This window comes from Aethalodelphis obliquidens, unplaced genomic scaffold (genome assembly GCF_003676395.1).
Source record: "Aethalodelphis obliquidens isolate GAN/ISIS:26980383/991018 unplaced genomic scaffold, ASM367639v1 scaffold65, whole genome shotgun sequence".
Lineage (NCBI taxonomy): Eukaryota > Metazoa > Chordata > Mammalia > Artiodactyla > Delphinidae > Aethalodelphis > Aethalodelphis obliquidens.
The window spans coordinates 1,960,966-1,974,317 of NW_020838009.1; the positions used below are offsets into that span (position 1 = coordinate 1,960,966).

A 13,352-nucleotide genomic window follows, 5' to 3' on the forward strand; every position below is an offset into this window, starting at 1 on the left:
AAAGCTATGTTAATCAATACCATGCTGTATTGGTGCAGAAATAGACAAACAGACGAGTGAAACATACAGCCTGTATGTGCGTAGTCATATTCGACATAGGGAGCAATTCAGAGCAGTGGGGGGAAAAGTTTCATTTATGTTCACCAAGATATCATATATGAGAATATATCAGATATATATGAGATATAATCATATAATACTAAATTATAATATTGTATTTTCCCCATAATAACCCAAGTCTGGAAATAACTCAAATGTCCATCAACAGTGGAATGGATCAATAAACTTTTGGATATAGTCACTCAGAAAATATTTACTTAGAACCAAAAGAGAAGTAGGTTACATGAAACAATATGAATGAATCTATAAACCTAAAGCTGAATGAATCAAAAATAAAACAAAAATTATACTTACAGTATAATGCTAATTATATAAAGTTCAAAAGTAAGCAAAATTAAAATATATTTTATAAGGATGCATTCAAGGATGCTTAAGAAAAGCAAGGCTAGAATTACCATAAGAGACAGGAGGATGGTCTGCCTTGGTGGGAATGAGTGTATTGTAGTCAGAAAGGACCTTTGGGCTATAAATAATGTTCAGTTCCTTGACTTGGTTCATAGTTACTTGGCCTTATAACTGTTTGTTATGCACCTTTTGTATATTATAGTTTGCAATAGAAATGTTTAAGATTAGAAAAATTAGACTTCCAATGAAAATTAATTTTCTGACATAGTTGAGAGTTAGTTGGCTTTCTACATATTTGTCAAATGCTGAAACATTTATGCACATTCCTGTATGTGTTATCTTTCACAATAAAAGTATATCCTTGTATAATTAGGCTTCTAATGAAAAATAACAGTGGTCAGACCTAGCCCATCTTACTACCTAGAGGCAAGCACGGTCAGGTTTTCTGGTGTTTCTTTTGGTGTTTACCTCTATATTTCTAAATATAAGCTTACAGTTCTGTATCTTTAATTTTCATCTTTAGATACTATTTATTGGCTGTCTACATGATAAGATGTGGACATGGATTTCTTATCTACCGTTTTCTCTCTAGGCTCACACACGTGTTTCTTATTTTCTTCTTCCCCAACTATATTGTTTTTCATTTATGTCAATATCCAGAATTTACCTTATTATGACTATGTAAATATCATTCATCACCAAAATAATTCAACTCCAAACTCCTCTCAGTGTGTTCATTCTATTAGTTTCATTTTTTTTCTTGGAGACATCCCCCAGAAGTCCTCATTTTTCTCCAATTTGGGCTACTCTTTACATTATCATGCTTATGAAATAGTTTTCAGAGACTTCTACCACCAGCCATGAGAGAGTAAGTGCTCTCCATTGCCAACAACTACAGTACTGGACAATACATGGTATGATTCTTTTCAGGCTTTGAAAAATGAGCATCACAGGAGAAGAGACACCCCTGAGGAGAGCACAATGTTGCCCCATGACTGTTGTACCCATCAACCTGGAGGTGGTCTCTCTGAACTGAGCAGGAAGATGCTGAAGTTCAGATCTTTGAAGTGGTTGGAATCTGTCTGGCAGGGTTTCTGAGGAATGAATGCTTCACAGAGAAGTGCTCCAAGAAGTCTGCATGGGGATTCTTTGTGAGTCCTTAGCTTAAGACTGGGGTGCACAGGCAAAAGGCGAAAATCCATGAGGCTTAATAGAGATCAGCTGCAGGCTGAGAGCAAAACAGTGACAGCAGACAGCACGCGGTTCTGGGAGACATTCACACACCAGCCGAGGCAGTGGAGAGACGTCCTTGAAAAGTTTGGAACAGAACTGAGATTCCGGAAAGGCCAAAATGTAAGAGTAAGCTCCACACTCTACAGTATGGGATACTTCTTAAACATGAGTTCTAAACCAAAGTAGGCCCACTCCAAGAAAGAATAAAACCAAGGCTGACAAGACCATAAGTAGGTACCAATGATTTCACTGTCTGCCTGAATAAACCGAACACCTATAAAGGAAGAAGACATGACTTTCTGTCTCTCCAACACATCATACACAATGTCCAGCATACAATAAAAAAATTACTGCATATGCAAAGAAATGGGAAAATAGGACCCATAGCTAAGAGAATATGCAGTTTTTGGAAACTCATTCTTGGTTTCCCAGATGTTGGAATTAGCAAGCTAGAACTTTCAAGCAGCGAACACAAATGTACACGTTTCTAACAGCTGTTTGAATAAATGGCAATGATTAGTGAACAAATGGGGACTCTCAACAGAGAAATGTAAATTATAAAAAAAAAAGAATCAGAGGGAAATTAGAAAAGTGCAATATATGAAATGAAAAAGTAATAAGATGAGCTTAACAGTGGACTGCAGGAGTTACAAGGAAGTGTCAATGAGCAGCTCAATCTGAAAAACAGAAAGAAAAGATATAGGGGGAAAAAAAAAGAAACATGGACAGAGTCACACTGACCTGCAGGACCATATCAATCCATACAGCATAAGTGCAGAGGAACCCAGGAGAAGAGGACAGCAAGAAGGAGCAGGAACAATATGTTGGAAGAATAGCTGAGAATCACCCAAATTGTGTGAAATGTATAAACTTAGAGGTCAAAAAACTCAGCAAACTCTATGCAGGATGAATACAAGGAAAACAAGGCACATTACGGTCAAAATGTTGAAACCAAAGATAAAGATCTTGAAAGCAGACAGAGGAAAATGACAATTATATACGAGTGAGTGATGATAGGAACTATGGCTGATTTCTCATCGGAAGCAGTGGAGGCCAGAAGACGATAGAACAAGATTGTGAAATGACAAAAGAAAAAAGCTGTCAACCCAAGATTCTAACTCCAGCAGGTTTTCGAACATCATTCAAAATGGAAGATGCAGTGAAGATAATTCGTTGCCAGCATTATCACACTATAGGAATTCTAAAGGAAGTTCTTCATGACCCTAGATAGAAATTCAGATCTGCAAGAATAAATAAAGAGCATCAAAACTGGTAAATAGAAAAGACTACACACCTTTTAATTTTCTTCTCTTAAGAAGACATATAGGGGCTTCCCTGGTGGCGCAGTGGTTGAGAGTCCGCCTGCCGATGCAGGGGACATGGGTTCGTGCCCCGGTCCAGGAAGATCCCACATGCCGCGGAGCGGCTGGGCCCGTGAGCCATGGCCGCTGAGCCTGTGCGTCCGGAGCCTGTGCTCTGCAACGGGAGAGGCCACAACAGTGAGAGGCCCGCGTACCGAAAAAAAAAAAAAAAAAAGACATATAACTGGCAAAGCAAATATTGTCCCACTGCTTTGTGGCATTTGTAGTATATGTATATGTAATGTGTGTATATGGCAACAATACACAAAACAATGAAAAGATGTACAGGAAAGTGTCTGTGAAGGAGTTCAAACGGAATACTAAGAAAATATTTGGTTAATCCAAAATAAATCAGGAAAGGAGGAACAAAGGAATGAAAGACAGAAAACTAATTGCAAAATGATCGATCAAGTCCAACCGCCCTAACATTCTATTATAAGCAGATATTGCCCACAATTCATCCTTACGGTGTACTGTGAACCTGGATCCTTTCTTTTTGTTTTTCCTAAAAATAACTGCCTTATTTCTTCCATCAGATTAGCTTTTCGGAGTAATCACTGGTAATTATCCCCATCCCTTACAAGAGTCTCTCACTAAAATTTTTTTGTACGCGGGCCTCTCACTGTTGTGGCCTCTCCCGTTGCGGAGCACAGGCTCCGGACGCGCAGGCTCAGCGGCCATGGCTCACGGGTCCAGCGGCTCCGCGGCATGTGAGATCTTCCCCGACCGGGTCACGAACCCGCATCCCCTGCATCGGCAGGCGCACTCTCAACCACTGTGCCACCAGGGAAGCCCTCTCTCACTAAAATTTTATGCAAGATCGATCACAGCAATTAATCTATCAATTCCATTTTTAACTTTTGTGCAGGGAAGACCTCTCCACAAATCTTGTGTTTCCTCCATGTGGCGTGGCTCTGTTCGTGTAACATTCCTAGGCTTCCTGTATTTATAAACAGAAACATACACAGGTGGACACCCATGTGCACACATGCATGCACACACTGCGCCAGAGAGCGAAGTATCTTTTTTTTTTTTTAATTTATTTAATTTATTTATTTTTGGCTGTGTTAGATCTTTTTTTTTTTTTTTTTTGCCGTACGCGAGCCTCTCACTGTTGTGGCCTCTCCCGCTGTGGAGCACAGGCTCCGGACGCGCAGGCTCAGTGGCCATGGCTCACGGGCCCAGCCGCTCCGCGGCATGTGGGATCTTCCCGGACCGGGGCACGAACCCGTGTCCCCTGCATCGGCAGGCAGACTCTCAACCACTGCGCCACCAGGGAAGCCCCGAGAGCGAAGTATCTTACCTGACTAGTGAGAACGAAGAAGACACAGCACAGCCCGGATGCTGGCTTCTGTTCCTCTTGTGGGTGAGCTCTGTGTGGAGGACACACATTGCTTGCTGGTCAGCAAGGGCGGACTCTGCCTGCAGGAGGAGGCTGCCAGCCCCAGGCAGCTATAGGAGGACATTTCCAGGGCCCAGTACTGGGGAGCCCGTTTGCCAGCAGGTGTAAGACACATTCACCAGCAACAGTGTTATTATAATAAAAGTGAATATTTGGTCTCCTAAAAGATTATAGAATCAGAGGCCCTATCAGAACAGGTGTTCATCTACTAATGTGATTTGAAACATGCTGATATTAAAATGAAACTATTTTAGGTGACAAAGAAAAGTAGCTTATCAGTCAACTGAGTCAATTACTGAGTGCTACCCATTTCTCTTGTGCGAGACATAAAGCTAATCTCTTTCACAATCATCTTTTATTGCTTTTGTTTTAGTTTAGTATTTTTTGTTATCCAAAAAATATTTGAAGTTGTATATATATCCGTGCGACTAATGATTTCTTCTGCTGCTTCAATCCCAGTTCATGATTCTGATCTGTTCGTTTCATAATTTTCTCTTTAGTACTTAGTCCTTTGTAATTTCTTGGTGTTCGATCTCTAGGTAAGTTTTTATCTAGATTGTTTTTATTCCCATATCAACAGCTATTATGTTCAGTTGAGTTGTGTCCCTCAAAAGAAGGTATGTTGATGTCCTGGCCCCCAGTTCCTCAGAACGTGGCTTCATTTGGAAATAAGTTCTTTGCAGAGTCAACCAAGTGAAGGTGAGGTCACGAGGGTGGCCCTGATCTAGTGACTGGTGTCCTTATTAAGTGGGAAATTTGGAGACAGACACAGACGGAAGATGATGTACAGAGGCCAGTGTGACAACGGAATCAGAGCCTGCAGTGATGCAGGACAAGCCAAGAACCGCCAGGCACCAGGAAGAGGCAAGGACGGGTGCGTCCCCAGCCGACACCCTGATTTCAGACTTACAGCCTCCAAATGTTGAGACAGCATGTTTCTCTGGCTTAAAGCCTCCCAGTTTGTGCCATGTTGTTACAGCAGCCCTAGGAATCCAAGGTCTAATTTCCACAACAACATTTCAAAGTACCATTTTGCTTCCCTATTTTTAAAATTTGTATCTGGTTTATTATATCTTAAAAATTACTAGTTTTCATTTGCCTGTATTTGTGTTTTGTTCCATGAGTCCTCTTTCCTGTTTTAACACAGTTCTTCTTCCTTGAATGTATGTTCCTTGAAACATTAACTTGTCTGTGTGTGCACCTTCCTCCTTCCTTGCTTGCAGCCTCCGTCTCTTTCTCGTACTCCTCCTCTGCTCATTATCTTTCTCTTTCCATCTTCAATCTTTCTTGTGCTTAAGAGGATTTTCCTCTAGTTTTGTGGGGAATCGGGGTCAGAGAGAAAAGACCGCATTGCATCTGAATGAGAGCAGAGCAGCTCTTGTTAGACACAGCTTCCACAGTTAGAGATCAAAGCCTCACCTGAAGATTTAGTGAATTTTTCTAAATTAACTTCCTCATTCTTTACCTTCTTCAGAAACACACTGCCCATGTGGCACTCATTAAATTCTTCTTTGTTCTACTGTGACTTGCACCCGCATCCTCTTCTTCCCAAGGTCTGAAACCACTGCAAGAATTTGTGGAGCCCTTGGGGAGGATGCCTGCTTGCATAGAGAGGATGCTACGAGGGACCACAGGTTTGGGAAGTCAGGTGGGTGAGAGAGCCACTCCAGCCCCTGTCCCTGCCCCTGCCAGCCTGGGTGTTTGGAGGTGGCTGGGGGCAAACATTTGGTCTAGAACTTAGATTCTCAAGAGGGCTGAGGCCTCCTTGCTGCTATTGTGTGAGGGCTGAGCGGTGAGGCTTTCCCTGTTCACGCGTCGGGAACTGGGGTCTCTGAGGGGCTCCCAGCTGGGGCCAGGGTGGCGGGCCGAGAGAGACTCGAAGGAGACAGATCTCAGGAACCTGTCTAGAGTGCGTGACACCCCAGGGTCCCGTTCCCCTCCACCTGGGGTCTTCCCACGCCGACGCCCGAGGTCAACGAGGTGGGGAAATGCCAGCTGCACAACATCTGGGGAGGGAATTGGGGCAGCTGCACGTGCAGCTGCCGGCGAGAGGCCTGCCTGTGCTTTGAAGGCTGAGGGAACTCGAGGTACAGCTGGGCAAGGTGCTTGGGAATCAGATCTTTGGAAGATATGGGATACTTCGTAAACTCTGTCAGGTGCTCCAGACCAGGACGGCCTGTGGAGACAGTTCCCGCCTGCTCCGTTCACACCTGTGTCTCACTTGGCCCCGAGCCGGCCGGACAGTAAGTTCCTGGAAGTACGAGCAGCATCATACATGGTGCCCGGCAGGGGTTTCATGCCCATCGCTTTGTAAAACTTTCCATGAATGACGGGCATCGTCTGAAATCCTACATGACCCCATGCAGAGCAAATACAGTCATTTTGAATGATTCTTTGTCTTATTAAAAAAAAAAAAAAACCCAAAGAATATTAACATACAGAATAAACCCAATCACCCAAGTCCAATTTTCCCCCCGAGATTTTCCAGGTTCTTGACTTTCTATCATCTGTCCTCCCAGACCAGCTTCAGGGTGGATGTAGCCACTATGGCTGAATCAGTGGTAACCCAAATGTCTGCCCCGCAGATGTGCAGGAGGGGACACGGTGCCGACCTGGAGCCCTTTACAGGCTGGGTGCACCAGCCCTTCGGGGCTGTAAGCGTTCGTGCTAATGGATCACAGCTACTCACTTTCCCGATGGGAGAAACTGTTGGTGGGTCCCCAGTGGGGACCAGCGACTGAGTGACACAGCTGTACAAAGGCTGGCCACCAGTTCTGTGGTGCTCCTGCCCCATCCATCTGTGGACCGGGCCACTGAGGCCTGCTCTTTCCCTCCTGCCCCGATGTGCTCACTTCCAAAAGGCTCCATTTTTAAGAGGATGCCCTCAATAAAGCATGTGCCCTGAACTCTTGTCTCAGGCTCTGCTTCTTAGGAACCCACCCTGCATCACCCGGTCCATTTACACAACTGTGAGCATTGCAAGGAGCTGAAGCCCCAGTCCCGACTAAGGTAAAACCTCCCGGTAACTGGGATCTGGCTGTGCTGTGCTGGTCCATCCTCTCCTGTTCTGCCCTGTCCCACAGTCAAAGCACGAGGTTTATCTTCTGATTCGGGGGAGGGTGCTGGCTGGCATGCCGAGGCCCTGGAGTGGTTGGGACCTTCTCAGACCAGCTTGTGGTCAGTGGTGGGCAGTGTCAACGGCTCAATCTTTATTTTTATTTACTTTCATTGAGTGTGTGTGTGAGCTCATACAGACTGACTGCAAAGCACTGCTTTTAATTAACTTCACAACAAGATTCTGCGTTTTACACAATTAAATTTTTTAGACTCCACTTATGAACCTTGTGGTGGAGTTTTTCTTGGCAGAACAGATGCCCTTCAGGAATGTGCCTGACTCTCTCTCTCTATGTATTGATATATGTTTCCATTTTGAAGGGATGAGGTCCATTTTATAACTTTCTTTTATGATGCTATTCCACTTTGTGGACTTTTGATGGCAAAATTTTAGTCCTCAACCACTCCCTTCTTTTCTACTTCAGAAGCGTATGTTTTAACATCCAATAAAGTCTTATATCTTAGAATATTTGGTAAAATGTTTTTTAAAAACCTATGTGTCACTTGTCTCAGCCATTAATTGATATGAGTTCTGGGAATGACAATTAATTTTAACATTACCTTAATTAAGCCAGAGTGTAGTCAATCATACTTGGCAAAGGAAATATACTGTAAAAATATGATGCAATCTAAGACCAAACAGGAGTAATTTTTGGCTAATTGGTTGTTTTGTGCTATTCACATCACCATTAGCATGAGTGATTAGAATTCACTAAAATGATCAGAAGTAATTACATTATTGATAATTGTGTATTGATTTGTAATTACATATACAAGGAGACACTCAGACTATTTGTCCAAGATAAATTTCACACACTTGTTTTTCCATCAAGACACCTTTGACTCACAGTTGAATTCTCAGCACTTCCAGTTATGGTCTGGAAAATTAGACTAATTTTGCCGTGGGATTCTGTCTTTTTATATATATAAATTTATTTGTTTTATTTTTGGCTGCATTGGGTCTTTGTTGCTGCATGTGGGCTTCCTCTAGTTGCGGCGAGTAGGGGCTACTCTTTGTTGCGGTGTGCAGGCTTCTCACTGTGGTGGCTTCTCTTGTTGCAGAGCACGGGCTCTAGGAGCGTAGGCTTCAGTAGTTGTGGCTCACGGGCTCTAGAGCGCGGGCTCAGTGGTTGTGGTGCATGGGCTTAGTTGCTCCTCGGCATGTGGGATCTTCCCGGACCAGGTCTCGAACCCATGTCCCCTGCATTGGCAGGCAGATTCTTAAGCACTGCACCACTAGGGACGCCCTCTGTGGGATTACTTCTTACTCCTCTTTTGTGGGTACACTTGTTCTTAGGTGAATAGGTTGGATAGCTCTTACTTCTAGAGGAAGACAGTAGCCATAACAGAAATGCAAACACATGTGTGGTTCAGTGAATTCAGTCACATACACATTGTTTAGTTAATTCTATAGTGATGTGAAAAAATGTCACAAAAATGTTAACGATCTCTTTCATGCATAGAGTAGTTTCATTCAAGGGTTCACGCTGCTTTCTAAGTACTAATTCATTAAACCCAAACTTTCTGTGTCACATTGCTCACTTTTGCTCTTTCTTTAAACCTAACACTCTACCCAAGCTGAATTCCTGATAATATGGTAAGACCGAAATGAAACAGAACTAAAACATGAATGGCCAGGCATAGTTCTGTAGGGAAATTCCAGTTTAAGAAGGTTCTGTTGTAACAGGGGCGTGAGCCCCCACTCCCTGGATTTATGATGTGCTCGGAGAATCCGAACAGAGTATTTGACAACCAGCTCTTCCTGCTCACTTCGGAAAAGGTAAAAATTTCTCGGAACTGGGATCCGTAGGAGAGAGCACGGCATGAACAAATTCTGCAGGAATCTGACTAGGAGTGAGAGGATCAACTCTCATCAGCAACAAGGCTTCGGGGCATCACCGGCGAGTTACCTGATTAATCAGCACCCCTTTACTACCCTCTTCCACCCCAACCAGGTTTTCTCAAGTCTAGAGCCCCAATACATGTGAGTAATGAAGTTTTCATTCAGAATTCGCTTGGAATTCGGTGAGACAGAACAAAATAGAGGTGAGGTACTGCAGGTTGGCAGAGGGGTAACAAATCCCCCACAGCAGACAGTCAAGACAGCGACAGAGGCCCCCCAGTGCTGGCTGTCACGGGGTTAATTACTCAATTACTGTTCTGTCCCTGCCCCTCTGTGGAACTCAAAACCGTGGAGGAGCAGAGGTAGCTCACGTGTCCCGTGTCAGCGTCCCTCCAGTCCTGAGGCCTCGGGCTGGCTACCTCTCCAGCTTTTCTCTCTTAGACACCTACAGGTTTTGTACATGTCTCAGACCCTCTGGGATTTGTTATGTAAAAGCTGGCTTATTTCGCAAATTAAACCATGCTAGTGTGTTGATAAGTGCTAATGATGCCTAGCTCTTCCCAAGTAGCAGTCATGAGATGTCACAGTGGCTTTCTGAAGATAAGTGACCATAGTTCACAGGTGTAGCTGTGAGGACGGAATTTCAGGGCTTTCGGAGAGCTTTGGAAGCAAATAGCCCTTAGCAGGTATTCAATTCATTCTAATAAACCTCTGTTGGGTATTGTTATGCCCACCTTGACATCCACTTGAACCAGGTTTTTATACATGGAAACACACAAAGCATAACTGGGTTTTCACTAAGCGCCACTTTCATTGAGACTGGCCAGGACTGGAGCAGAAGGAGATGAAGGGAAATAGTCTTTCCCCTTTTCCAAGGCTGGATTGTACTTTGAGAAACAGTGTGCTGTTTATACGTCATTCAACACAGCGGGGGAAGCACAGGTGGACTAGCTGCCCAGTAAGATGCACATGTTAAATACAAGCACCAGGAAGACCAGGTGGGAAGAGAGGTGTGTAGTTCCAGGTGGGAGATTAGGAAGGAAGGCTTCATGGAAGAGGTGGCATTTGACCCTGGACTTGGATGGGTGAAATCCGACGTGTGGCCATGACTTGGGTGGGGGAATAGGAAGAGGAGAGGCACACGTCAGCAAAAGAGATACAAGAAGGGGAGATGCCCCACAGGCAAGTGAGAACTCCTCAGGTGACCACAGGTGCATCAGGGAGCGCAGGATAGAAAGTAGGGAAGGAAACTTTGTGTCTGTGAAGCCTTCAGTGTCAGATCAAGGAGTTCTTTGGTTTGTAGGCAGAGAACCATTGTAGATGGTAGAGCAAGGGGACTGTAACCCATGGCAGCCACAGTAGGAAGATCAGAAGGGGAAAAACAGGGTAGGGACTCTGAGTGCCTGAATTAGGCAGTGGCAGTGGGCCTGTGGGGTGGATGTTACTGAAGCTTGACAACGGGCATGACTCAAAGCACGGAAACCAGGAGAAATGGGGGCTGCTCTCGAGTAAGAACACAGTAAGGGTGGGAGGCAAGTGGAGTTTGATTTCAGACATAACGTGTTTTGAAGACGTGGAAGGACTTCCAGATAAAGATGTGTCTCAGGACATTGGAAATGCCACGAACACTCTCCCAAGTGTACTTAGTAGTCATACAGAGACCTGCCCCAATGAAGACGCATCTGCTTGGAATCCAAGTTGACATTTGATGTGTTTAGTGTAACATAGTGGTTTTCTTTGGAACTAACCTCAGTTACAGCATCAGACATGGATGATCAAGACCCACCCACGAATTAAAGCAGAATACATAATTTTATTCTGATACCATCTGGACCTAGACTGACTTGACACACTCGATGTGTGGAATGCACAGGCCCACTTTGCTGTGAAGAAATGAGCGCAGAGATTTGCTCTGGAGACTGGGGTTTGAATCCTGGTTCTGCTGCATTTTATTTCTCTAAGGCCTTCACCTGTAGCCCCAAAGCCTCTCGAGGGCTCTCTGCCTCAGTGGTCTGTTTATCCTGAAAGGGGGAGAGACTGTGGTGGAGCATACCTGTGTGGCCCCCCACGTCCACTGGCTTTACGTCCAAGACCATAAAGCAGAGGTGTTTGGGGTTCGCCCGTTTTAAGCTCATCATTGATCTGTATTAGATCAGTGAGACCTATGTAAGAAATGCCCACAGCTCTCTAGTGGTCACTGAGGAAGAAGGCTTGGTCGTTGTCCCCAGAGCTGTCACTCAGACTAACGAGAAAGATAAAGGCCAAGGATATAAGGGCAGAAACAAGTAGATAAGATAGTGGGAGCACAGTAAGGGGGAGGAGAGATTTTTCTGGAGTTGATGTTAGGGACGCTGTGGGAGCGTGTGGGCAGAGAAGGGGGGCACCCAGGGTGAAGGCCACTAGGTCTTCAGGAACCAGCTTGTGGGGGGCGCATGGTGTGACTGCAGATAGGGGCCAAGTGGTGGAGGGTCTGGAGTCTCCCATTAAGAGGGTGGACTTGTATTCAGTAGACAATGCAGGAAGTATTAAATTGCCTATTTTTGAAAGGGGAATAAATGCCACTGTGTTTCCGGAGCCACCTTCGGCCCCTCCTGCCACAGGGTCAAGCAGATGGTGGTGGTGGGGCCACCAGGAGGTCTGCGATAGGGGCTGAACTGGGAGGAGTGGGTCCGGAATGAAAATGACACGCGAGAGCCTTGAGGGGACAGGGAAGCAGAGGGTGTGTGAAGACTGAGGAAGACAGACAAACACTCCCGGGACTCTCCCCAGCCTGGATCATTAAGAAAATGGTGGAAGTTATTAGAAGCCAGGAGGAGGGGCTGGTTTGTGCAGTTCGGGGTTTGGGGGCATCTGGGTGACGTTATTCAGTTGGACAGTCGGAGGGGTGAGCTAGCCTCCCCAAACGGTCAGGACTGGAGGCCCAGGTTTGGTGATGCCCCCAGAGATGACACCGGTGCGGTGGGGGCGGAAGAGAGAAGCGCGGAGGACGAGCCGTAGGGCCCTCGGGCGAGGGCGCGGGAAGACCTGCTGAGGACACGGAGCCCCGGGCTGAGGACGGGCCGGGGTATCAGGGCGAGCGTGCTCGGGCTGACCGGGAACGTGGAGATTCGGTGACCCATCTCTTCTCTAGCCGCCTTCATGGTGGGGAGACGGAGCCGAGGGAGAGGCACTGATTGTAGCCTCCGGGCCAGGCTGGCAGGTCCTAAATCAACGCGAATTAGGAACTTCCAGCCTACTCCTCTTTCCACAGCCCACGCTGTCTTTTACACCTCCCGCCCCCAACACACAACGTATTTATTAAAAAAAAAAAAAAAATTCAGCCCGCAAAGACCCGGAACGCCGAGGCCGGGGGCTCCAGCAGGTATTTTTCTGCCTTAGGCCTGGGTAGGCGAGGGCCGTGCCGGGGTGGGGGAGGCCCCGCTGTGCCGGTGTGCGAGCCCCGCGCCCCCGGGAGCGCGCGCTGCGCCGGCCCGCCCTCCGTCCCCGGTGCGCGTCCCCGCCCGGCCCAGCCCCGGAGCGCGTGCCCCCGCCGCCCCCGCCCCGTGCGCGCTCTTCGCCGTCACGCGCGCGACGCGGAGCCGCCCGGTGGAGCGGCGGTGGGCGCGCTCCGGGCGGGACGGGGGCGCGGGCGCGGGCGCGAGGCCTTCGTGCCGGGGCCGCGCGGAGGAGGCACCGGGGAGGAGCGCGCTGCGCCGCCGCCCGGCCTGCCGCCGCTCGGTGCGGGTCCGCGGGGCGCGAGGAGCGGCGAGACCGCGGCCTGGAACAAAGGGAGGCCGGCTGGGGCGGGGGCGTCGCGAGAATGGCGGACCGCAGCCTGGAAGGCATGGCGCTGCCCCTGGAGGTGCGGGCCCGGCTGGCCGAGCTGGAGCTGGAGCTGTCGGAAGGTAACAGGCCCCGCGCTCAGCCGGCCGCGCTGTCACGGGGGCCGGGGCGC

General features: G+C 47.1%; 1 protein-coding gene across 4 annotated transcripts in view; it reads left to right on the forward strand.

Moving 5' to 3' along the window:
• The first annotated feature begins 13,042 nt into the window (after positions 1-13,042).
• DIP2C (DIP2 acetate--CoA ligase C (putative)) overlaps positions 13,043-13,352 on the forward strand; it is a 360,655-nt gene continuing 360,345 nt past the window's right edge. For 2 of the 4 annotated variants that reach the window (XM_027089301.1, XM_027089302.1), the window contains exon 1: positions 13,044-13,302. In XM_027089301.1, coding sequence (XP_026945102.1) covers positions 13,218-13,302 — 85 coding nt within the window. In that variant the 5' untranslated portion in view covers positions 13,044-13,217. Of the gene's footprint in view, positions 13,303-13,352 lie in introns of all 4 variants that reach the window. The other 2 variants (XM_027089300.1, XM_027089303.1) reach the window with 2 other exon arrangements.